Consider the following 27,013-nt stretch of genomic DNA (forward strand, 5'->3'; position numbering starts at 1 on the left):
TCCCTCAAGAGCTGCCTCACCCCACCCTAGAACCATCTAGAATGGTGGTGGGTTGAGACCTTGTGGGTGTCAAATGACCCCTTAATAGAATTCAATCAGAAATCAGAGTTATTTACATTATGATTTATAACAGCAAAAATTACAGTTGTGAAGTAGCCGTAACAAAATAATCATATGTGTAAAAGGGTTACAGTATTAGGAAGGTTCAGAACTACTGGACTTGAAGCTGCTTGTGGCAGATGCGTTGGGAAGGAAGCTGGTTTGGAATCCCTGCCACTAGCTGGTGACACATCTCTGCAGCTCTCAACACTTTCTCTTCACTCTTATAAGAGCTGGGGAAGAAATGCTTTATTCATAATCTGGTAGGACGCACGTTTAACGAAACAATGGAGGTAGTTGTATTTTGGAAAGGAAGATTATTACAGAGAAAAACATATAATCCTTGTCAGGTCTTTCCTTCTTCCAGCCTCTGTATCAGGGCTGCCTTTAAGGGGTCAAAGTAATTGCTGACCATCAATCTGACTGACAGGTCACCCTAAGACTCCGCCCGAGATAAATGAGCATCAGAGACTGAGTTCCCCCACGTTTGGTATATTTGACACATAGACTTGGGGCTGTGAGCAAAATGTTTTATGTCTTCTATTTTACATTAAAAGATATGGAAACTTTCAAAGAACCCAGTCAATTCTTACAGAATTTGACAACCAAGTTTTCTTTCCTTCCTGTCTTCTCCCCTTCCTCTCTCCTTCTTACTCCCTCCCTTCCTTCCTCTTTCTTTAGACAAAGTTTTGTTATATAGCTTAGGGTGCCTTGACATTTGTGTGTGTGTGTGTGTGTGTGTGTGTGTGTATGCAGGTCTGACATTCATATCTTCCTCCTCTTCCCTCTCTACTGCTGGGATTGACTTGTGCTACTAGGCCCAGCTTTCTGTCCTTATGGGTCAGCAGGAAGCTCTGGGAAGATGGGAAATGATACTGAGTTCTTTGTCAGAGTTGTAAAATAAAGGCAGGAAGAGGTGAACATTCAAGACACACACACACATACACACACACACAAAGAGAGAGGAGTGGGGAGAGGGGGTGATCCCTAAGATGGCTCAAAAAAGCGATTTATATATGGTGTGCCTGCCCCCTAATCCCAGTCAGCAGAAGCCATCTTGGTTTCCAGGAGTGAGTCATACTTCTGCCATCCCCTCCCCCTTCTCTGAGTCTACTCTAGGTCTTGGTTATACCCCTGCCCCCATGTGGCTATCCCTAAGTTAGCTAAGACCTGCCAGTGCCATTACAGCTAAGGTCTGAGGATGGCTCCAACAATAGGCTTGTAGGGAGGATGTCTGGGATGTCAGCATTCAGATCCCTGGTTGTTGGATCAGTAGGAAGCTACTGTTATCCAATGCAGGGCCCATACGTAACCCTCGAAGTGACTTTCTGAAGTCCACAAGGGTAGTCAAGCCAGCAAAGTCCGAATTCTCCATAAAATTGAATTAGGGGAGCTGAGTGAATTAACTGTTTGTGCCTCATGTGCAATGCATCTTTAATTATATTCTGTAAAAACGTCTGGATGGATTGATGGAACATTTGTTAAAGCTTTAGGTAGGCACAGGAAGTAAACAGTAGTGCAATATACCATGTTCTGTTAATACAGGCTCAGAATTCATTTACTTTATGGTGGCTCAACAAAATCTTTGATGTGGGGCTACTTAAAAATATATTACCTTTGAAAAGATTTCCTTTGGAAGACAAAGTGGGTGCTTGGCAGCCCGTAAGCGGTAGACCAGATGATCAATCGACAAACATGTCAACACGCATAATTCACTGTACCAGCTCCCCTGGTACATGCAAAACACTGATTTACTTTAGCAGAAAGAATACATTTCTAAACTCCTTTTTTCATTCACATGGTAGGATTTATGAATCAAGCCTTGTTGAGCATCAGCTCTTTGCAATGGAAGGAGAAAAAAAAATCTCTCCAGTCTGTCTGCCATCTGTTTCTAGCCATTTGGATTATTTGAGGTTCTGGACTGGGTGTGTGGCAGAGGGAAAATAGATATAGCTTATAGTAAACAACAGTAGAGCCCACAGAGAGAAGTTATATTTCATCGTGAGGATTGTATTTATACTTGCAAAAGGCCCTGTTCTGTTCCGTCGGAATATTATATTTGCACCAGGTTTTTTCTCCCTCTGTGATACTTTTGATGGAAATAAAAGATTGTGTTTTCCCCTTGGGGCATATCTATTTGCTGTGCTACTAAATGTGTTTGGGTAAAGCTGGGCTGATACCTCCCTCCTTATAGCTCTGAGGTTACCATGGGGATAGAGGCTGTATCTGCATGACCGGAGGCAAGTTAGCCCAACTAAGACTGTGGGTGTGATGCACCCCACGGATCTGTGAAGATACCTCCTTGTCTTGTATAAAGGATGGCAGATTAGAATGGTGTTGCCTGCTGGTTTCTAACTCTACCTTGGGAAAGGGCATTCATGAGTGCTTGATGGGTTGGGCTCAATGGTTTAATAATAAACAAAATTGCTATCTTCTCTCTTCAGCCAGAAGAAATGGATCTGGCCCCAGCAAGGGCAAGGCTCTTTGACAGAATGGGCAAGCATAGGTAAAAGGCTCTGAGAACCCATGCGATTGAACCTGCCCTTGGTGTGACCAGTAATGTTCTCCCTATGGCAGGATCAGAGATATGGCTTTTGGGGAAGGCCTGCCTGGTCTCCAGGAGGGATACACCTGAGTTGATTCTTTAAGTCTTGCAGCTCGAAGTGGGTTTAATTTTTTTTGTATGGAGTCTAATGCACAGGTAACAAGCTAGGTGAAATTGGTATGGAGACCAAGCCTCCACTTCTAGCCACCTGCTCTGGTGTCAGCTTATCATGTCTGACTTTTGAACTTCATTGTGTCTCTTGATCCCATCTTCTTAGCTTTGGCAACCCTCTCCTGACATGCTCTGACAGAAGGTGACTCAGAATTCCCATGGCCTGTGGGCAACTGGACCATATAAGCACTTGGTCTTTGCATCCTGTGCCCAGTGGCAGTTGGGGCCTGTCTTAGCCAGGGTTTCTATTCCTGCACAAAGCATCATGACCAAGCAGCAACTTGGGGAGGAAAGGTTTATTCAGCCTACACTTCCACATTGCTGTTCATCACCAGAGGAAGTCAGGACTGGAACTCAAGCAGGTCAGGAAGCAGGAGCTGATGCAGAGGCCATGGAGGGATGTTACTTACTGGCTTGCTTCCCCTGGCTTGCTCAGCTTGCTTTCTTATAGAACCCAGGTCTACCAGCCCAGGGATGGCACCACCCACAATGGGCTGGGCCCTTCCCCCTTGATCACTAGTTAAGAAAATGCCTTACAGCTAGATCTCATGGAGCCATTTCCTCAACTGAGGGTCCTTCCTCTGTGATAACTCCAGCTTGTGTCAAGTTGACACAAAACCAGCCAGTACAGGGCCTCACATTATATCACACGTAAGAACATATGGCAACTCATCAAGGCTCTCGTACAGGACAATTCTGGAGGGGTAAGAAGCTGCACATGTGACTGACAAAGTACTGTTCATTGCCTCTGCCTGCATCACAGCATGAGAAAGGGGAAGGCCTAGTCTCTGGGAGGCCCCTAGCTTGCACCTTCATGGGGCACAGCGTAAGTTCATCCCTGGTTCTTCTAGGAAGTTGTCTAGGGTGCTGACCCTCTATGAGGTAGCACATCTTCTGGTTTCAGGCTGATTGCCTCTAGTTCTCACAACTGCAGTAGAGAACTCAACCTAACCTGAACTTGTACAGTTGGGCCCTTAGGTGAGGGAGGTATGGGTTGGTGATCTGCCTTCCTCTGGGATTAGTTGGTTCATCGTTGAATCTGGGTTCCAAAAACTGCAACTTTAAAAAACTCTTCTGTTACACCCATCTATACCCCAGTGTAGTGAGCAAGGGTTCATGAGCTCATAAGTAAGGACTAGAGAAAACACAATTGTTGCACACTCGGGCACTTTTCTTCAGTGGAAGAAACTGACACCTGTTCCATCTGGAAGGCTGGAGTGGTCGTTGTTTGATAAGTTGTTTATGGAGCCTCCCCTGAAACTCCCCAAATCCTGAGCATTGCTTATCAGTCAATAGAAACCATTCTAGTGTAAAAGGTACTGGGTTCTGTTAAAGAGTACTTTGCAAAGGAGTTTTGACTAAAGCTTTTTTTTTTAATTGTCATAAAATTTTTTTCAAGTTTTTAAAACAACTTTATTTTAAAAAAGAGATAAATGTACAGATTTTTAAAAGCATTTTTTCATAAAACAATATGAATATATTTTGTCAGTACTTGATTTTTTTTCAAGTTTTATTGTAAAAAAATTAAACCACTTGGCATCAAACTCCACAAGTTTGACTCAGCACTGGCTAATTTGAGCTGAACTGAATTTCCTTCTTACCTCACCTGATCATTTCTCTGCTGTCAGGGTCCCTTACACCCCAATTTCACCTACTCTGCTTATGTGTAATTCCAACAGCTGGGGCTCTGCCTTGTTTCATTAGAACCCTAGGAATGTACTTCTAAACCCATGGTTCTCAACCTTCCTAATGCTGAGACCCTTTAATACAGTTCCTCAGGTTGTGGTGACCCCCCCAACCAGAAAATTATGTAATTGCTGCTTCATAACCCTAATTTTGCTGTTATGAATCATAATGTAAGTATCTAATATGCAGGATATTTGACGAGTGATCCTAACAAAGGGGTTGGGACCCAAAGGTTGAGAACTGCTGCTCTAAATCTTAGAGCAAGTCATGAGCTACTTGCCAGTCCCTGAAGTGGTGCATTGGGTAAGCTCTCAAAAGCCATTTGCATTGCTGGCTTCTGCTTGCCTGGTGTGCTGGGCTTGTCCTGATATACTGGGCTTGTTCTAATGTGCTGGGCTTGTCCTGATGTACTGGGCTTGTCCTGATGTGCTGGGCTTGTCCTGATGTGCTGGGCTTGCCCTGATGTGCTGGGCTTGTCCTGATGTGCTGGGCTTGCCCAGTCCTGCCTGCTTGTTCCCCAAGCTGCTTGCCAATCATTTTGGTTGGTACCCAGGTTGAAGGCAGAACGTTTTAGACTCCATCCCAGAACTACACCCATGGCTCAGGTACTGTTTATAGTCAGGACAAAAACACGAAGAAACCCACGAGCCTGTATAACAGGGACAAGCACAGCGCCTCTTGGTCACTTATTTACTCAATGGTAATTCTGACATCATTGAAGAGATAAGCCTGCCACTCTCCTTTTAATAACACGAAGAAGATGATGATAATTCACATGCGATTCTTGTAGTCAGAGTCACAAGTCTGACCCTGGGTTGAGAAGAACAGGAGTTAGCTGGAGGCTCCAGGACCCAGTATAACATGCGCTCGAGGCCACAAACTATTTTAACAACAATAACAAAACAACAACAAAACAAGAACAAGATTTGAGGTCTATAATTTTCCCAAACTTCAAACATCAGTTTTGCGGCAGATCTGATAAGTTCAGCCTGCTTAGCTGTACCCGTGGGTGAGAATTCTTGTCTTTTGACAACCCACTGAGGAGGCGTTGAATCACCCAATTACTGCAAATTCTTTTCTAAATAGAAATTACTCCACAGCTCCCAATGGAAAAATTCCAGGATTCTCTGCAAGTACCTAGCTGTTTGGCAGAAGTGGGGTTTGGGGCGTGAACACTGCTTTGCTTTGCTTCCAGCTCCAGCAGAACTTCTCCACTGATGACCTAGAAATACACTTGGCCAGGAGCTTCAGGGAGCCAGGCAAAGGAGCCTATATCACTCTTCCCACCTCTGGAGGTCAGCCTCCACCTGGTGCAAAGAGCAGGCCTCTCTTGCTTTGGAGGCTTGGTTGTGTTCACTCAGACCGAGAAGCAGGTGAGTGCTTAGTTCAGCAGGAGACTGAGATATACTTGGAGTTTGAGGGGGCTGCAAGCAGGAGCTGGAAGCTTTGTGTTTGGAATGAGCAGGGGGTACAGGGGTGGGGTGCAGGGGTTAGACGTTCAACCCCCTCATCTTCTCATGTCAGGAACAATTAGCTTCGAAATAAAGCTTTTCATTGAGATGTCAATGCTGCGATGTACTTGTCTTAGTTCCTCTTCTCCTGGATTGGATATAATCACCTGACAAAGATCAGCGTGAGGGAGGAAGGGTTTCCTTTGGCTCACGGGTTGGAGAATGCAGTCCATCATGGAGTTGGCAGAGGTTGGAGCTTGCTGTGCACATTGCATCCCCACTCAGGAAGCTGGAAGAAACAGATGCTGGTAGCCAGCTGACTTCCTCCTGCTGTCCAGGACTCTCTCTCCACCCATGGAATGCTGCCTGTTACAATAGGGTAGGTCTTTCTACCTCAGCCTAGAAACTCCCTCACAGACCTGACCAAACATTAGTCACCACGCCATTTACCCTTAAATTAAAAAGCTTTCTCTTTATTCTTTTTATTCTTCTGCCACAGGCAGGTGCAGCGATGGAGTTGTCAAAGACAATGGAACAGAATGAAGAAAGCAGTCTAAGGCCACCCACATCTGTACCCATTTTTGTCCCATTCTCACGTCTGCCTGAACCCCAGCTCCACCCTCCCCCCACATTTGGTTTTCTTATCTGTAAAACTGGAGGACACTGTTGTGGTTTAAATGTTTACCAGCTGTTATCTCCTAAGACACATGGCCCTCCAAGCATGAATATATTATCCCTCTAATTAACACCAGCACTCGAAAAGAGAAAGGGTATCATTGTGGGGTCTAACGTTTTTCATTAATGTTTAAGACCAAGGCAGAGCAGGATCTGGAAGTAAGTCCAGCTGTCATGTAAGATTTTGGAGACCCTTTGGCGGGGTGTCTTGGGGGTCTTTCCAAGTCAACCCCAATGTGAGTTGGTTTGCCTACTACCCATGGTGCAGTGTGAGTATATGTCTAGTACTTCATGTTCTAGGGTGACCGGCATCAGTGTGACTTCACTGGCCACCTGTCACAACACTTCCTTGTGCTGGGGTGGTGACCCTGGCTGGAGTCTGTCCTGGCTGTGGCTCATTCGGGCTTCTGGCTGCAGCCCATGGCCCAGAACACAGAGCTCCAAAGGAGATGCCAACTTGGTGCCACTACCCTGAAATTCTGGGACATTGTAGTTGTTCCAAGGTGGGAGTTCTTGCTTGGGGTTCTCTTCACTGCTGCTGCTGCTGCTGCTGCTGCCAAGAGAAAGTACAAGAACAGAGCAGGTCAGACACTCCTATAATGTTCCTTCTGGTTCCTTTTCTGTACCTCCTTCTCCTCTGCCCATCCCCCCCCTCCGCATTCCTTTTACATCTAGCCTGGGTTTGGCCTGGGTACCAGGCCTTTGTCTTTCCATTTCACACTTGGCAGGCCAGACTGTCCTTTCTGCATGCCTGGTCTGGTTAGGAATGGAGGGAGGATTGCTTTCTGTTCTCTTCATGTTTAGAATCACGTGGCTCTGAACTGAGCCTGAGAGGACTGAGCCTCTGCTTTGTTTTGTTTTTCGAAAGCACTTCTTGCTTAATAAAGAGCTAGGCTTAGTTGCTTGAATTAAAAACAACAGTAACAGCAAAGGGGAAAAACCTTCCCTGCTTGGGCACAGCTGCATTCCATTTCTGAATGGAGTCAAATAGAAATGGCTTTAGGCAGTCACACCCAGTGTTTGTTTAGACTAGAGGGTCCCTACCCCTGAGTGCCCTGACTAAGGAAGGGTTGTGAAAGGGAAAGGGACCCTCACAGAACTCCAGATCTGATTGGCTATGCTTTTGGAGGATGGAGTGCAGATTTTGACAAGCATGGAAGAAGCCTAGGTGGGCAGGACAAACTCTGAAGCCACACAGGGCTGGCTGCTGGCAGGCTGGCGTCAGGATTGCTGGGGGAGGCGGGAGTCTGGCTGCCAGGGTTGAAATCTTGGCTCTTCCTCTTGCCATCTGTGTGCCTTGCTGCATGTAAATTAACCCCACTGAGTCTGAGTTTTTCCTTTGTACACTGGAAATCATAACAGTGTCTGGCTCACCAGGGCCATCAGGTACCCGTACTGGGTGAAATGGAGAAATCTGTGCATGACTCCCATGTGCATGCTCAGTGGATAATGGGGACCTGTCTCTATAGTGCAACTTTATAGGAAGTCCCATCCGGAAGCAGCTCTAGGGACCACGCATCATACAGTTTCCCTACCCAAGGCTCAGAGAACTGGTCCTTGGCTAGAGAGCTCTTAGTCATTTCCCACCTCGGCAGCCCTGTGACACTCTGCCTGTGACAAAATGCTCTCGTGTGCTTACCCTGAACATGGATGTCCAACCAGTGGACACAGTGTTTGGATGTGAACAGCATCAGGAGGAGAGTGTAGACAGGGCAGAGCATGTTCATGTATCTCAGGGTCAAGAGGCGCACTGGGCCTCTAAGCCACTGTCACAGGGCTCTTCCTGCAGGTGTTCAGGGTCCACAGGACCCTGGGAAGCAAGGGGCATGCACATACTTCATTCATGCCCTGGGTTTGTTCTCTGAGTCCCAGGGGCTGGAAGGGAGGGGAAGAGGATGCTACCCTGTGCCCGACACAGTGGTGGTGTGAAAGTTTGATTTAAAAATGGGGTCCTCAATGGAGGAGTTAGAGAAAGGACTGAAGGAGCTGAAGAGGTTTGCAACCCCACAAGAACAACAATATCAATTAACCAGACTCCCCAGAGCTCCCAGGGACTAAACCACCATCCAAAGAGTACACATGGGGAGACCCAGTGCCCAGCCACATATGTAGCAGAGGGTGGCCTTGTAGGACATCAATGGGAGGAGAAGTCCTTGGTCCTGTCAAGGCTCGATGCCCCAGTGTAGGGGAATGTCAGGGCAGGGAGGTGGGAGGGGGTGGGTGGGTGGGTGGGTGGGTGAGCTGGGAGAACACCCTCATAGAAGCAGGAAGGGGGATGGGATAGAAGTTTTCTGGAGAGAAAACCTGGAAAGGGGATAACATTTGAAATGTAAAATAAAAACAAAATCAATAGAAAAATAAATAAAATTCTATCTCTACAGCCCCACCTATGTTCCATTGTCTGCATGATTTACAGGCTGTCACTTTGTGGCCATGGCTCTGACTCTTTCTGGAACTGTTAAGACAGACTGCCTACCTACTGTCCTGCTGGCCACTGGGCAGCCTGAGCCACACACCCTGTGGGACTCCCACAAAGCTCTTGCCAGTGTTCAGGGTCAGGCAACACATGTGGGGAGAAAGTCTAGAGCCTTCTGGAATGCTTGTAGGACTCAGTACTTTAAGACTACAGATGCAGTCTCACCTGGGGACTCAGTATATACACAGTCAAAGATCCATGATTGAGCTTCCAGGGGATACCTCCAAGGACTGTTCCTGATCCCCAGGGCCACCCAAACAGGAGGATGGTCTACAAAACAGGCTTCTGCCTATCACAGAGTGACAGAGGGAGAGTCAAGGACAACCTGAGGGCACTGGAGTCTGCATGCCTGACTCAGCTGCATGACAATGCTCATGACAGCACATCCTTGCAAGCACCAGCTTTGGACGCACTCTCTGACTCTCGGGCACCAACTTGTGTGGTCTAGGAGAAGCCATGCCTAAGCCCCTGGTACTGTTTACTCATATGAAGAGTGGTAGAATGCTATCCTTGTTTTCCGTAGTGAGGCAGAGGCTTAATGTGCTTACTTCGGATGGGCTTCTGCCTCTACACACAAAACGCACACCTTGGTGTAGAGTGGTTGGTGGGAAATAGACATTTCTCCTTCATGTGTTTAGACTTTGTGGTCATACCCAAAGGAAGGGGAATGGGAGCAAGTGATAAAGAGAATTTCACTTGACCTTGGTGAACACTTCTTTCAAGTCACAAGTGTGCCTCCTTTACACACACACACACACACACACACACACACACACACACAGAGTATTGATATTCAGAACATGAAACGAGCCTTTTAGGCTGTTCTATTTGGAGGAGAAGCTTGGGAGAAGGGCATTATTTTCTTCTTGAGCAATTTTACACTCCTGCTGTTTTAAAATGTTGGTGTTTTTAATTACTGCCCCTTTATTGTTCCTGTACACTCAAGCTCTCCTCCGGAAGGGCACAGTTTTAGAAATCTAACATCAGAGTAAGCAGTGTTTATAGAGGTTCTTAGAAAAGAGTAGTATTATGTTAATATTCTTGCAAAAATAATCAATATTTTATTTCTTCCAAGTGGCTAGGGAAGGTTATAGAACTATTACCATGCACAAATTTTCTGAGATACTATCTTTATTTAAAATTGACTGCCGAGTACTTTGTAAAAAAAAAATTACCATTTATGCCTAGATACATTGTGAAGCCCGTGATGCATATTGCCCAGGCAGAAATTAACTGCTGGCTGACACAGCTGAGCCATACAGACACCAAGCGCTGGCGTCGGAGCATTGTCTTATCTGACAGAGTGTGGCTCTAATAGGCCTCCAGTTAACATGTCCCCCACTCCCACCCCTGCGTATTCTGCAACACAATCTATCAAGCGTAGAGTCCTTTCAGCACCCGCTGGGTGGTCCTCTGGGCTCCTGGTCCCCACAACTGTGTGCTCAAACTGTCTGCAGGTTGAGCTAATAGTGTGTATCACCCTGGCCCTGCTGAGATAGGCACACTGGGCATTCAGTCTGCCTGGGGCAGGAAGGGCAGCTCATCTTCTTGATGCTGGTACTCATGAATGCCCCCACTCGACAGCTGTCTGAAGCCGGTGGAGATGTGGAGTCAAGTGTCTGGGATCCGGGAACCTGACCCACTAGGTCTAATCCTGTTTTCAGACCAGCTGTTCTTAAGATGTAATCTATGGGCCCTGAGTATCTCAGAGACACTCTGGGTGGGGTATATACACACACACTTCATACACACACACACACACACACACACACACACACACACACATATGTAAATAATTATTTTTTTGGCCTGGAATGGTAATTCATGACTGTAATCCCAGAACTCAGGAGGCTGAGGCAGGAGGATTGTGAGTTTAATACTACGATTTTTTGTTTGTTTTGTTTTGTTTTAGGAACGTATTATTTTTGTGAGTATAAAATGGGCTTATTATTTTTAAAATATTTAAATATTTCTCAGTTTGAACTTCTAATAAAAATAGTAGGTATAGCTCACATGTATAACTACTGGCTTCTCATTAATTTTTAAGAGTTTAAAGGGTCCTGATGATTAGAGAACCTCCAAGGGGAACACCCTAGCTGTTGTGTTCAGGTAGGTGGTGAAACAGCAGCTGGGGCAGGGCAGTGGGTCACTTGAAAGCCCATGGCCAGCGGGAGGCCTGGCTGTTCCCCACACTATCTGTCTCCTACTGCCTATTCCTTTGGAACACAGTTTGAAATCTGTTAACCCACAGTCCACTGGCCAGCCCACTCCCTCTTCCTGGACAGTGCTGTGAGGCATCTTTTACCTGTTTTGCCAAGGATGGTATTCCCAGTCTGAGCCACGCCTCTGAAGTGGGTCTCCCTGCTGGCGCTGGCGGTCTGAAGCTGTCCTTCTGACAAAAGGCAGGGGGTTGAGGGCATTCAGAACCATTTTCCTCTGTGACTCTGCCCTCAGTCGCGGCCCTGAGCTACCCCTCCAGCCTCTTGTTGGGGTCCTCCAAAGGCCCCCAGGTTCTGGTAGCATCCGTGGATGGGATGTTGGGAACGACAATTTAGTTTCACAGAGAGAGGTTGTAGCTGGGAAGAATATGGAACACGGGTTCCTGGGTGCTTTGGTTGCGGTAGCATCACTGTTCTCAGAATGACTTGAATCCTTGTACCTCCGAGATGGAGACACTGAGGGAGATGAAGAGAAGGCAGAGGAGGGGGTGTTTGTTTCTGTCCTTTGGGCAGGAGGACTCCCTGGGGCCGGGTTGGACTGCAGGTGCTGGCATGGTGGGGAAGTTGGTTTCCTTGTGGCTGGTGGGCTCAGTGCCCTGGGGCTGAGAGGTGGGCTGGGGGGGCTGAGGACGGCAGAGAGGCCCGGCTGGGACAGTCTACGAGTAGAGGGCAGGCACTGCAGCCTCCTGTCCCCTTGGGATGCCTGTGCTCTTGGGGGAGAGGCCTTTCTGACTCTTGGAGGGCTTCTCTCTGGACCCTTCCTGGATGCTTCTGGAGAGTGTGGATCTCGTGAAAATCTGGCCAGGCTGGGCTCCACTGTCCTGCTTTGCCCAGGTGTAGGGTTGGTGTGATGCCAGGGAAGTGCCTTGTGGTGGTGCTTGGAGAGACCTGCCACATTCTCTGCTCCTGCCTGAATCTGAGCCCCACCTTCGCTCTCTGGGCTTAGGTTAGCTGTTTGCTGAGAGTTAAGGTCCAAGGTCAGCTTTCTGGAATTGCCCACATTCTTGGTGCTCCCCGGCCTGGTGCTGTGTAGCCTTGGGGAGCTGCCATTGCCTTTGCTGGGGAGCAAGTCCATGGGCCTCATGGAGGCTCTCAGCTTGGGGGAAGCCCACGTTCTTTTTGGATAGCTGGCCTCTTGAAGCCCTGGTAACAGGGTTTCTTCCAGGGAGCTTCCTGCTGGCTGGCTGCATTCTGGATGCTCCAGAGCAGTAAATGATTTATCCATCAAGATTTCCAGAGGTGGTGGAGGGAGGTTCTCCAGGTCCACACAGTCTTCACTGTCCGATGCTTCTGCTGGAGGAAGGGAGGGAAAGGGTGCAGAAGGCCTCCAGCTCATGCCCACCTTGAGAGGGTCTCTGCCTGCTGCTGGAGAAATCTGGGGCTTAGGATACAGGGGGGCTAACCCCCTGTATATAGGAAATCTGGGAGGCATGGCAGGAACCCCCCACTTCCTCAGGTGGGGGATTGACCCCAAGTTCCTGCAGTCCCTTGGCATTCTCGGACTCTCAGTAGGACTGAAAGTTTCAATAAGCTTCTTGACAGATGTTCTGGTGGGATAGGCCCTGATGTCCCGTTCATTGTCCCTGGGGGCCCTGCTATTCTTGCCGCAAAAGATGGCATTTGGCAGCTTTTCAGCCTTCCTCTGGCAGGGCTGGTCACTGTCAAAGCAGGGACTACCTCTTTGGAAGATGCTTTTGTCCTGATTGGGCAAAATGCTGAAGTTTTGGGTCAGAGAGGCCTTGAACTTGCTGATAGCACTACTGGGACTCACCCTGCAGTTGGTGGGGGGCCATAGCAATGATGTCCTGGATGGCAGACATTGTTCCTGGCTCTGCCCCTGCTGTGTAGCACCCAAGGCATAAAATGTCTCCAGTCTCCGACTGAGGTCTGTTTGGACCCTCCTAAGCTCCTGAAGGGTGGGGTCTTCCACATGGCTCTTGAGGCATCCTTCTGATTGCGACCTCCTTTGTCTCTCAGGGGCCCTCCTGCTGCCACTGACTGATCTGGGTCTTGGAGGGACTATTGTCCTCCCTTCCTCTTCCTCAGCCCAGTCCTGGGGTCTGGAAGGCACAGGGACAAACTTGATCCTTTCACTGATGGCCTCTTTCATCTTCAAAATCATTTCCTGGGCCTGAGGGCTCCTAAGCTTCTTGGAGTAGGGCTGAAACAGTTTCTCCCGGGTGTTCGGTGAGGTCCGAGGTCTTGAAGGTGGGGTTTTCTGTGGCTCAGGATGTAGATCCATACTGCCAAGTTCCTCTTCCTCCTCCGAGTTGCTGTCCCCATCTTCACTCAGGGATGAAGCATCCATCAACCCAGGGCATCGAGAAAATTGTGTCTGCACAGGGATCTTAGTCCCCAGTGAGTCCCCTGGAATGCTTTTGACAGCCCCTGGAGGTCTGGAGGTGACTGCTTCCGGGTCCGTGCTGGAAGTGCTTGAACCCCTGGCTTCGTCCTGTCCTACAGGTTGAACCTTTGCTACCCTAGGACTTGACAGTGGACAGTCCTGGGGTCTGTCCGAACCTGTCCAGGGTGGACCACTCTGCCAGGTAGGCCCTGACGGCCTGGCCTCCACTTGGGCTGCAGTCCCAGCCCCCAGCTTCCATTCCCCAAGTTCTGCTGCCAAGTCCCAGCTCACTTGCTTGCCCAGCTTCTCCACGGAGTGCACAGACTCATTGTCAGCACCAATGCCACTGTCCTCAGAGCATAAGGGTGGACCCAGCAGCCCTGGGTCAGCGTGGCCACTGGCCAGGCTCTCAAGTTGTCCCAAAGCCCTTAGGAGACAGTCATCTATCCCCCTCTTGGTGCTCAGCTTACCTTCCAGGTGGCTGGCAGTGGATCTGAGGTAGCTACTGGAGCTCTCCAGGAAGGTCCCAGTGAGGGCGGCCGCTGTGCCATGGACCACTTGTAACTTGTTGACTGTGTACTGCAACAGCTGCTGCAGGAGGTCGGGGTGTTCCCAGGGCTCATCTTTTCTCCACGGCCATCCCAGAGCCCCTCTAACTTCCTGGAGGAGCACCTCTCCATCTTTAGAGATTTCTCCTAGAAGCTGGCTGGCCTCCTCGAAGTACAGCAGCAGGACACCGAGCATGGACTGCAGCAGCTCCCAGGTCTGGCTGGCTTGCTGGATGAGACGCACGACTGCTTCATATTTGGAGAGGCTGGTGTGCAGGTAGGCATACGCCTGCTCGTGTGCCTTTACTAGGGGCTCAGGGAAGTCCACTTTGCCTTTTGACTCAGGAGTTGTTTGGCAGCAATGGTCCTGGCTGTCTGATTGATGATGCATTGGCTCTAGGTCCTCCTTTGAGGTCTCCTGGGGAGTGTTTTCCTTACTCTCTTTCCCAGAAAAATCTACTTCTTGTATCCCGTGGGAGCCTTCTGTCCCAAATGAAATGCCCATAACCATGTGGCTTTGTGATTTGTTTATCTGGAAGGTTTGGCTTTCTGAAATCTGTCCCTCCCTGTCTTTGGGGAGCTGACAAAGACCTTCAGCCATGTCCTGGTGCTTCTTGGGACTTGCTGTCTCCTCTGCCAGCCTCTCTCCCAGATGCAGTTCCCCATCAGGGTCACAGAAGGTGGAACTTTGAACCAGCAAAGGGACGGGGCATTTTTGGCTGCCCCACTGACATCCTGGAAAAATTGCTTTAGGCTTCTTAAAAAACTGGATGCCACTCTTGGCAACGCTGTTGACGATGGCGTTGTGTGACGGTGTGCATCCCATGGTTTCAGCTTGTCAGCATCCTCAACCTTCACAGTCTTTGGTGAATCCTTGGAACCGGTATCAGAAAGCTCTGTGGCTGGTCTATCTGGACAGCTCCAGGTGAGATTGGAAGTCCATGGTACAAACTTCTAGACTTGGAGCCCAGGTCACAGTGAAGAGGAAGACGTATCTGTTGCCCTACATTTCGTTGCTGTTAGTGAGCAGCAAGAGGTTCCGGGGGGCCCCAGTCTCACGGATTATGAACCTGTGTTTTGCTCATGTCCTGACAGATGTGGATGGCAAGCCACGCTTTAAGCCTATTAGGTTAATCACGCTCCAGCCAGTCAGCACTCGGCGCATTCCAATATAGAACTTCTCAGCGTTTACTATCTTGGGAACAGATTATTTTGGCACGTGCTTGAGCTTTAATTCTGTTGAGATGCCTGCCGTTGGAAACCTAGAGAAATGAGCCATAATTGCAAGAGGCTTCGGAAGACATTGTGGGAGGGAAACGAGGGCTTGCTGATTATCGAGCTTGGGAAAGAAGTGACCTTCATAGTTTAATAAGGGCAAACCAGCCAAGGGCTCTGGTCTGCTTTTATTAGGAAGATCCAAATGCTGGGCATGGTAGGATGCCTGAAATTCTGGCACTCAGGGGGCTGGGACAGGAGGATTGCTGGTGTTTACTCAGTGAGTCTTAAGCTAGCCTGGGCTACAGAGTGAACCTCTGTCTTGAAAGAAACAAAAGCAAAGCAAAGCAAGACAAAACATAATGCAGGAATAAACAAGAACTTCAGCAACAGAAAATGGAGTCAGATAGGAATCATGCTCCTTCTGGTCTCGAGGAGGAAGGCAGGAAAACTCACTGTCATACAAGCTCAAGCCGAGCCAACAGAGCCCACAGTGACTCAGGGCCATGCCTTCTGGGAAAACGCTTTTAAATAAACATCTACAGGAAAACAACCAAATCCTGGGCAGTGGAGACTTATCGTTTCCAACAACATAATTTTAACATGTAACATAGTCTATTAACACCCCCCCACATCCCTTTTGTGAGAAAGATCTCACTATATAGCTCTGGCTGGCCTGGAACTTTCTGTGTAAACCAGGCTGGCCTTGAACTCACAGAAATCCTCTGCCTCTGCCTCCTGAGTGCTAGGAATAAAGGTGTGGGCCACCACTGTTCCTGACTCTGATACCTCTGAAACATTACTAATGTTAGGAAAGTCTAGAGAATGCACATCTAATATACTGTCTAACATGAAATTGGAAAGTTATTTAAAACATTATTATTATTATTATTATGAGCTTGATTGTACAGTGTGAACTTTGTAGATGACATTATCCTGTTATAATGTCAAAAGTTTCTAGAGAGTAGGGGCTTAGAAAAGGGGGATGTGGAATAATAATATTTTTTGGAAAAATGATGTTTTATTTTTGGAACTGTGTAACTCAGGTTGGTGTTGGGCTCAGCATAGTTCTATCTCAGCCTTCAGAGCAGATGGGATGACAGCTGTGTGAACACGCAGGCTGAGTTTGGGAGAACTTCTGAAAACTCGTCACCTCCGTTGAAGAAGCTTTTTGTGTGTGTGTGTGTGTGTGTGTGTGTGTGTGTGTGGTTTTTATTTTTTTGTTTTTTGCTTTGTTTTTTTTATTAAAAATAGGGTCTTGCTATATACCTAAGGCTAACCTGAAACCCACAACCCTTCAGCCTCAGCCTCCTGAATCCTGGGTTTATAGTGTGCACTGCCATATCCAGCAGAGGCCATCTTTACGGTGTTATTGGATTCACTGGGTTCTTGTGGGGATTAAGTCAATCGATAGTCTGGTAACCACTTAATTTCGTCTCTTACGCCCCATACACTCACGCTAGGCCACTTGTCATCCGAAAAGTCATGATTTATCAAGGCCTAGTCTCTTCTGGAGTTTTTGGAAATCCCTGTCAACAGTGTGTTCTGAGCCCCCTGAATCGCCTTGATTTCTTGCCATCCTCCACCTGTGTGGAAAGGTCCTGCTTGGTGCCTGGCTGACTCTCTGATGCTTCCTCTGGACACCTCTCTATGCTCTTACACAGAATGGTTCCATCTTTCTGCAGAGGGCAGAAAGCACTTCTCATTCTTGGACAACTAACATTTTGTCAATTTAAATTTTTATAACAGAAGAAAAAGTCACAAGGGTCCCCGAGGGTCCTGAGAGCGTAGTGGGTATTCTGGCTTTGCTGTCTTTGTTGTTCCTTACTGAGGTCTGAGCAGCCAAGACACCTTTGAAGCAAAAAGGACTGAGCAGAGCCCTATGCCAGTCATGGCGGTCGGTGCCCCAGGGTGCATCTCTAGGAAAGGTCCCTGTTCTGTTTGAAGCAGAGCTTGAAGGAAACCCAGCTGAATCAGTGCCTGGGATGAACTAGGTTAGGTAGTGTGATGGTTTCATTTGTCACTTTCCTGGGCTGGCGGATAAACATGGACCCTGTGTGGAGACTCTCTTTTCGGAAAGTGCATCTGAAAGATGCTTTATGCAAACTGTACTCCTTTTGGGATTCGAGTCTCCCTCGTGAATTACCTGTGTACAAACCCTTGATGTAAATGACTAAAAGTTCTTCCAAAGGAATGAACTCAGTGTTTGCCTGGAGGCAGCTGTCAGCACCACACCTTTCAGGTTGGGTTCCTTGCCTTGTATAGACTAGAAAGCTGTTTCTTTGTTGCTGGTCATTTTGCATTAGGATCAATTTTCTTTCTTTTTAGAAGGGGTTGTTTTAAATGATTACGAAAACAAAAACAACAAAATAAACCTCTCAGGGGTGAGAAATGCTACTACTTTGGATAAAACTTATTTAAACATATGCTCTGTGAGGCATCAATTCTAAGACTTTTTTTTTCAGGAATATTGAATGCCTATGTCCACAGAAACTGGTGTGAGAATATTTATTGCAAGCATATCCATATGTTCGCAAATTGCGGACCATGTGATTGCCTGTAAACTGGGAAGGATAAATTGATATTTGTGTGCAAAAGGGAACACCACTCATCAATAAAAGGAGAAAACAAACAAAATGTATACAACATGAATACATTTAAGACTGGATGAGCTAGCCATGACGGCTCACACTTGTAGTCCTGGATACCCAGGAGGCTAAGGCAGAAAAATCTAGAATTTAAGTTTTACCTGCCTCAAAAAGAAAAAAAATAAAGCCAAGTGTGGTAGCACTCACCTTTGATCCCAGCACTTGGGAGTCAGTGGCAGGAGGGTCTCTGTGAGTTCCAGGCCAGCCTGGTCTACAGAGCCAATTCCAGGTCAACCAAGGCTACATAGTGAGACTCTGTCTGCAAAACCAAAACAAACAAAAAACACTGCACCCCAACCCACAGGAAAACCCATAGCTGGGTACGCTGTGAAGGTCTATAATATAGAGTTGGGATGATCCAGAATTACTGAGTTCCTGGTTAGTTGGGCTACAGTACAAGTTTAAGACCAGCCTAGGCTACATGCTGACATCTTGTCTCAGAGCAAAGCAAAACATAAAAAAATGTAAAAGATGCCAGGTACAGAAGACTACATATTGGAAAATTCCATTTGTCTGGTCAAGAGCAGGTGAAGATCAATAATCAATGATTACTGATCAAAAGAATGATTTCTCTAGGAAGAACTATAAACGGCTTTGCACATGAAGAATTTCCTACAATAGTGGAAACAGTTTATATTTTGACCTGGGTGGTGGTTATCTAGGGGTATGTATATGTGTAATAATTCCTCAAGTTACATAGGTTAGTGGTGTACTTTGTGGGCACTGTACATATATCATATATCCTTAATTACAATACAGTACTGTATACTTTGTGTCATGGAGAGCTCTCACTATGATGTTGCTGGTTTGGATAAGGTGCCTGTTTTCATTATCTGTTGTTATATTAGCAGCTTAAGACCATAAAATGATCTCATGTTTCTGTCCTCATAGAGGATTCTCTATAGAGCTGCGTGAGTGTTCTTACAATATGGCGGCCAGCTTTCTCCAGAACAGGTGGCCTGGGAGCAACGCAGAGAGCACTGTGTCCTTATGTCATGAAGTCACTTTTCTTTCTTCACATTGTGCTATCCAAAAGACATAAAAGGTTGTGTGTTGTGTGGCTTCATTCCTAGCAAACATATGGGATCGGAAATCCACAGAGATGGGAAGTCGAGGGGTGTTGTCAACCACTCTGGGGCCTAGGAGATTGGGAGTGACCGCTTGTTTTGGGAACAGGATTTCCTTTTTGTGGCAAAGGCATACTCTGGAACTAGACAGTAGAAGTTGTGAGTCAATGTTGATGCACTAAATGCTACCGAAATAGAAATTTAAAATAGTTGAAATGGTCAATTTTGTCTTACGTGTTCTTTCCCATGTAAAAGGAACATATATCATATACATTTTGGAAAACATAGCTTAAAGAGAAATCAAACTCTTTCATCTATGTCCCTCTGTCTGGCCATCCTATTTCTGACTTAATATGCACAGAATTTCCTCTACATACATTTCACAACTTAGTTTTTCTTCTGATATGTCATTGGCTAATATTCATATTGTACAACATACTTGACGTTTTTCTTCTGTGCCAAGGACGAAGCCTCTGGCCTCGCAGACATCCCATCCCCACGCCATGTCCCTTGCATTTTCTTTTTTCTCAGGCAGGACCTTGCTACAGAAGTCAGGCCTTTATTTAACTTCTTGGGATTATTGATGTGCACCATACATAGGCTATTGCATTTTTAACTGCTAAAACATTCCATTGAATCGAAAGCTAATTTCCTTGGTCAGACTAGTGTTGAACACTCAGCGATTTACTTTTTGTTTCTTGAGACAGGGTCTCAGTACTTAGCAGGGACTAACCTTGAACAGCATACAATTTCCCCCTTAAGAATATTGAAAATGGGGCCGGAGAGATGGCTCAGTGGTTAAGAGCACTGACTGCTTTTCCAGAGGTCCTGAGTTCAAATCCCAGCAACCACATGGTGGTTCACAACCATCTGTGATGGGATCCAATGTCCTCTTCTGGTGTGTCTGAAAATAACTACAGTGTACTCATATAAATAAAATAAATAAATCTTAAAAAACAAAAATATTGAAAATGTTTAGAGTTTAAATTATATTTTACATATTATTTTGTCATGTAGATTTGCTTATTTCCTTATGATTGGATTTAGATGAAATAATTTTGATAACAATTCCACTTGAGTCATGTTGTCTTTCTAAAAACCAGATTGAAACCAGCAGCATAGTCTGACTGGTTTAAACAATCAGAACTCACAAGCTGTGGAAGGAAGTCCAAGGTTCAGGTTCAAACTTGATTTCTTTCAAGGCCGCTTTTTTTGGCTCATAGATGGCTGTCCTCTCTGACACCTCTTGATGACTCCTCTATGTGTGCCCCCTTATGGAAATGAGTTGCCCTGTCTAAGGACACAAGTCACATTGGACTAGAAGCCACCCTGACAACCTCACTTAACTACTCCTTTGAAGGCGCAATCAATAATACACCATCTTCTAATAAGCTTTCTTTTGTATTATTTCTTCAGGCTTCCTCAGAGCACCTTGGGCACCTTTATGCACAGTCATGTGACCTGGCTCTGGGATTCTCAACTTCTAAACCAAAAGGCTGTGCTCTGGAGTACGGCAGGGAGGTCTATCCAAGGGTTTGGAAGGAGGCCACTGGGTACTATGTATGCAGGGTGTCTTTGTTCCCCATGTCTGATCTCAAAGCCCCACTGGAGAGTCCAGAGTTTGAAGCTGGGGAAAGAGCAGGGATCAAGCTTTGTGTAGAACTATCTTCTGTCATATTGATGTGGTAGAGTAGGATTGATATCTATGTACAAAAGAATGGGGAGCCCCTGAGTCTGTTACCTCTATCTCCCACAGGTCCAAGTGGCATAGGAGGGCATGATGATGTTCTGAAGCAATTGTTCCCAACCTGTGAGTCATGGTCATGACATCCCTTTGAGTGGGGGTCACATATAAGATAGCCTGCAATTAGCTATTTATATTTCAATTCATAACAGTAGCAAAATTACAGTTATAAAGTAGCAATGAAAAATTATGGTTGTGAAGTGGTCACCATAACATGAGGAACTGTGGTAAAGCATCATAGCATTGGGAAGGTTGAGAACCACTGTTATAAAGGCTTCCTCAAAGAAAAAAAATTTTTTTTCAGAGCAAGAAAGCACCAATGAATCAGTCTAGAATGAGGTCTGGGAAGCAGGTGAGAAACATAAGGACATTCTGAGGACAGAAAAGCCATGGGGTCCCTGTTACACAAGTCACCCAGGTTTGGGTAACCAGCATCTAATTTTTCTAAAGGCTATTTCTTTTTTTTTACTATAAAATAGAGTTTATTTAGGGCATGGGGAGGGGAGTTGGGGGGTAGTAGAGACAGAGAAAGGGAGAGGGGGGAGGGGGTTGGGGATGAAGAAAGACAGGGGGATGGGGAGGGGCAGGGGGAATGTAGAGAAGCACCTGGAGAGAGAGGGGGAGGGGAATGGAGAGTGAAGGGACAGAGAGGAAGAGAGGAAGAAGAGCAAGAGAAGGTTGTTTATTTTCAAACAGTATACTTACAGCTGACTCTTAATAATCCCTTAACACTTCAGTTTTGACCTCCATAAATACAGCAGAGTTAGAACCAGATGTAATTTCTATCAAGTCGAGTACAGCGTTGATCCTAAGCACGTGTATTAACTCCCGAAACTTCATACCACCATGAATCTTTTATTTTCTGTGCATATTCATTGTACACACTGCTGGGTCTCATAAGGACAATTTATTTCAAGTACATTAGAGCTCAGGCTGACCTGAATCTCAAGGTGATCCTCCTGTCTCTTCCTCCTAAGGGGCACACCTGACATCTGTGATACTCAGATTCGGACAGTACAAATTAACATCATTATATAAACCCCCAGGAGCTTCGATTGAATTCCGGAGAGGAAGAAGAGAAAAAAAAAAGGAAAAAAGAAATAGGAGAATTTCCAACTTGATTGTGACTGAATTATAAACTTGAATTGACTAAGACATGACTATATATGAATGAGTTTATCTGAAAGTGGCTAGATTCAATTTTCTCTGCTTTGAAGCAGAACAGTGGCCCAGGGAAGAAATTACACTCAATTACAGGAGAATAGAGAAAATTACATTTTTGCACACTCAAGTCAGTAGCTGTGAAATTTGTGTTGGCTCCAATAATTACAGGTAGTCATGTGTCAGTATAATCTTAAGCACAGACCGGCAGATGATTATGAGCACTTTCCCCAAGTTATTACCTGAGCCACAGCTGTAACTTAGGTCAGTGCGGCATGTTCTCATTACACATCATGATGAAGTGAACTTGAGTTTCTGTTCAAAATCTTGTCTTTATATCAGAAATCAGAGTCAAGTCTTGAGAGGTAGAAACAGTGTATTTCTTTCAAAGTTTTCAGGGGCTCAGTCCAGGATATAGTCTATGCCCAACATGAAAGAAAACAAAGTCATGAGTAACGTTGGAATGTCGGTGATACCTATGACCCCAGTCCAACACCTCTGTTCAACACCACTGGGACCTAGGCATGGATCACTGCGGGTGTGTCTCACAAGGAGTCAGGCTTTTAATAGGCTTTGGCAGGCAAGGATCACAGAGGGAGATTGAGCTTGGCTATTAATTCTCCCAGTCCTGGGCTCCATAGTTTTGGAAGATCATAGTTCCTGTTAGGCAACCTTCTCCACACATTTATGGAGCTCCCCTGGACTCTTGTTTTCTATGTATTCAGTTTAGGACAGAAATGTGTTTGTTAAACTTCTGTTTCCCACGGGGAGTCTCCTAAAGCATATAGCACAAGCCTGAAAAGCTTGCTCTTTATAAGCTCTCCTCTGAGTACTGTGTCGTTCTCTGTAGTATTTGGCTGATGCTTCGGCGATGGTTGTAGAACAATCTACCTGCGTGGGTTAGGGGAGGAAAAACAATGTGTGGAGCGGAGGGAATGGTTTTCCTTTATAGACTACTCTGAAGCCCCACATGAGAAGGAGTTTTGTTTTTTGTATTTTTAATTTTTTTTTACTTGATTTTTCTAGGAAAAGTTCTGGTTTTGTTTTGAAAGACCCCCGAATTGGGGAAGCCCCTCACTCTAGTACCGGGAGAACGCAAACCCAAGAACTCACAAAGAGCCTATCTTGCCTCAATCAGGCAAGAGGTTTATTCGGGGGTGGGGGTTTGGGGGGAAGAAGGGCCAGAGCTCTGGGGACGGACAACACATATCTCACACAGGAGATAGAGGAGTCGACCCCAAACTCAACCAGGGGGACATATTTATAGAGAAAATTACATAAGAGTTAGCAACAGGCACATAGCAATTTCATTGGTTTATTCAAATTGGCATTCTCTGTCTGCTTTTGGATATGACTCAATTCCAAATCACTCTATTCTGAGGCACACTGACCTTCATACTTGTTTTTCTCAGGACTCCAGAGCCAGACCTTACAAGACCAGGTGGTCTGTGGGTTTTTGTTCTCAGCCTTGAGACATACTTGTCCTCAAAGCAGGGTTAGTGGAGCTAGCTTGAAATTTTAACGCTTTCAGTTTCAAAGTCCTTCAACTCTCAGCGTCTTCATGATAAATGGTGATTCCTACTGATGTGGAAAATGATGACCACTGTCTTAGTCAGGGTTTCTATTCCTGAGCAAAGCATCATGACCAAGAAGGAAGTTGGGGAGGAAGAGGTTTATTCAGCTCACACTTCATATCATCAGAGGAAGTCAGGACTGGAACCCAAGCAGGTCAGGAAGCAGGAGCTGATGCAGAGACCATGGAGGGATGTCACTTACTGGCTTGCTTCCCCTGGCTTGCTCAGCTTGCTTTCTTATAGAACCCAGATCTACCAGCCCAGGGATGGCACCATCCACAATGGGCTGGGCCCTCCCCACTTGATCACTAGTTAAGAAAATGCTTTACAACTGGATCTCATGGAGGCATTTCCTCAACTGAGGCTCCTTTCTCTGTGATAAATCCAGCTTGTGTCAAGTTGACACAAAACCAGCCAGTACAGCCAATAAAAGTTTTAGAGACCAAAGGGCAGTTGTTCTGTTTAAAGCTACCAATAGTCACTACTAAGGTGAACACTTTTATCAAATTCACTTGGCTGAGAAGTCACCTAGAAAGAGGAAAGCTCGGGGCAGCTTGCCATGTTGAACCTCTGATCTATTATAACCAGTAACATGATTTCAATAGAAATTGTGATCCCTCCAGCTTCTAGCCATTGGCAGAAAGTTCTAGAAGCTTCCCTCACCTCAATAGACCAGACTGAGGGACAATGTCTTAATTTTCCAACGTTCTCTTTTTCATTAGCTGAACACCTTCATTTAAGAGTAGGCATATCATCCGGATAAGTGGAAGAGGTTTCTTCTGGTGGGAGGACTTGGCAGGTGACATCCTTCTTAGATACCACTCAGTGACAGCTGGGTCAAAAAGGCTTACCGTTAAGTGTGCAGAGCCATGAACTGTGTGATGTGTCAGGTTTACCTTTATAGTACCTACACTAGGAAACGTCACTATAGGTGGTTTCCATCTGAAAGTTAGACTTGATCTTTGCAGAGACTTGCTACAACTTGAGAGCTCTGGGCCCGGCATGGGAGTGATGTTATTCTGAACATGAGTGTGGCCCCTCTGTTTGCTGGAAACTCAGCAGAGAGTGGTGATGTCCAGTTCCCTGCTCCGATTCTCAGCGCACAACAGAGGGTGAAGCTGCCGAACACTGGGGTGCCCTTTGTGTCTTATTAATCAAAGGAACTCTGCAGCATAGTTTTGGGTGATGTCAGTTTGGGCAAAAACTGTTTTGTTTTCCAAAGGTAGGCCCTGGTATCAACACAGCCAAAGGTACTTGGGTACTTAACTAGAGGGCTGCAGCTTGGGTTTCATGTAGGGGTTCCAGAAAGCTTTGTCTCAAGAACACACTGGAAGAAGTTTCCGACATTCAGGAAAAGCTGAGGTGGGAATTTGGGATGATTGATCTCTTCAGTAACTTGACAGTCACTTTGAAAGAGTATGTTAAGGCGTCCCAGCGTCTTCCCTGTTGTGAAACCTGTAGAGGTTACTAGGGTCCTTCACTGTCTTAAGGCTGCCTTGGCTAAGCACTTGGCTAAGGATCATAATTAGGTCCTGGCCCTTTAAGTGTTGTATCCATGGTACCACAGCATGCCATTGTTAAGCATTTGTTGACTGTGGTGACCTGGCTGGCTGCTGCCCTCAAAGGGGACTCCACCAAATGGAGGCAGGCCAAAGCCTGCCATTACCATCCTGGCTTTCTGGAACTGGAATCTACCTAGGGCCCGAGGGAACTCGTTATGAAAACACCATTTCCATACACCCCCATCTAACAGGATAAGCAGTGTGGACTCTGCTGAGGAAGGCTGATGAGAAACTGAACATTTTTGACTTTGAGAAGAGAGTCACATGATTTGGGTAAGTCTTATTAAAAAAATAAAAGTGTCTCCTCAGACCTCCAGTGAAACTCATTTCTGTAAAGGCAGAGGTGGACAGCCCGAACAAAGCAGAGCACACAGGACCATCTCAGACAAATGAAAATGGGCCATCCTAATTGAATGCACACACTGCCTGGCCATGTAGACCTATGTCAAAGAAATATATCTTTTTAAAAATACACTACATGATCAGGAAGTGAGGAGGGTGCTCCCAGCCTGGGTAGAGTCTATTCTGTGTAATTGTTAAAATTATTGATACATTGTTACTAAAGAAGGCTAGTCATTTACAATTAACCCCTCATGCATCTAGTTTTTAACAAATGCATAATGTCTTCACAATTTCAGTATCAGGATGGTGTTCTCGTTCCTCAAATCCGAAGCGTTTCACTCACCTGACCTCTCTAGTCCTGATAACCACTGAGCATGTGTGTTTACTACAGCCTCACCTTTTCTAGGACAGTTAGAAGGGAGTCACCCTCACTACTGCCCACACTAACAAAGTCATATTGCTGAAGACATTCGATACAGTCAGGCCGCATCTCTCTCTGACTGATACTTAAGTCAACTTCCCCTTGTCCTTTTGTGGCTCAGTAGTCAGTCACCGCTGCTAAATATTGTGTTTTCCCACAGTTTACCCATACCTACTAAAGGCAGAGGATGCCTTAGCTGCTCCAATACTTAGTTTTAGTTGTGTGTGTCTGCATGAATATGTTTTTAAATCACTTGGGCAAATGCCTAGGAACATGATTACTGGCCCATAGCATCAGACTGTAAGAATTTGCCAGCCCATGTTCTGAAGTGTGAGTACCATTTTGGTGCCTCCTCAAGATTGAGAGTTTTCCATGTTCCATATTCATTTGTTAAGTGTTTGGAATTTTAGCCCTTCTAATAGATGCATTGTGACCTCTCATTCCTGTTTTCAGTTCCCTAATGACTATGTTTGTTCAGTGAGGTATCTGTTCAGATCTTTTGCTCATTTGAAGAATTAAATTTTTGTATTGAGTTTAAAGAGTTCTTTTGGGTAACATTAGATATATACTTTGCAAAGATTTCCTTCTGATTTTTGGCTTGTATTTTCACTGTCTTAACATAGCCTTTAAAATTTACTTAATTCCTTGTGTGTGTGTGTGTGTGTGTGTGTGTGTGTGTGTGTGTGTGTGTGTGTGATGGCTTGTGCCTCTGATATTTTGTCTGAAAAGCTATCATTGCATCCACTGTCACCTAGATTTTCTCTGGTGTCCTCTGGAAGTTGTACGGTTTTGATTTTTATTTATTTCCATGCTCAGTTGATAGCCAACTTCTGTGACAGGTGTGATGTGTACTATCATTTTTTCACCATTGAACTGCATTTACTTCTTTGCCAAAGACTTGGTGATTATGTTGGTGTGCATGTGCTTCTGAGATATTGTTTGACCTGTCTATCTATCCTGCTCAAGATGATCACAATTCACTGTAGTTTTATACAAAACTTTTAAGCTGGTCTGTGTCAGTTCTTCAAGTTTATTTTTTTTCCTGAATATTGTGTTGGCTTTTCT

At 45.9% G+C, this 27,013-nt stretch overlaps 1 protein-coding gene across 1 annotated transcript; it reads right to left on the bottom strand.

Moving 5' to 3' along the window:
• Positions 1-6,963: 6,963 nt before the first annotated feature.
• Positions 6,964-15,040, bottom strand: PCARE (photoreceptor cilium actin regulator; the record flags this gene model as incomplete). The annotated part of the gene is made up of 3 exons (XM_080911403.1): positions 6,964-7,177; positions 8,215-8,298; positions 11,409-15,040. The coding sequence occupies 3 exons, from the start codon at positions 15,038-15,040 to the stop codon at positions 6,964-6,966; spliced, it is 3,930 nt and encodes a 1,309-aa protein (XP_080767529.1).
• Positions 15,041-27,013: the final 11,973 nt, after the last annotated feature.

Source organism: Micromys minutus (assembly GCF_963924665.1).
Source record: "Micromys minutus genome assembly, chromosome: 1".
Taxonomy (NCBI): domain Eukaryota; kingdom Metazoa; phylum Chordata; class Mammalia; order Rodentia; family Muridae; genus Micromys; species Micromys minutus.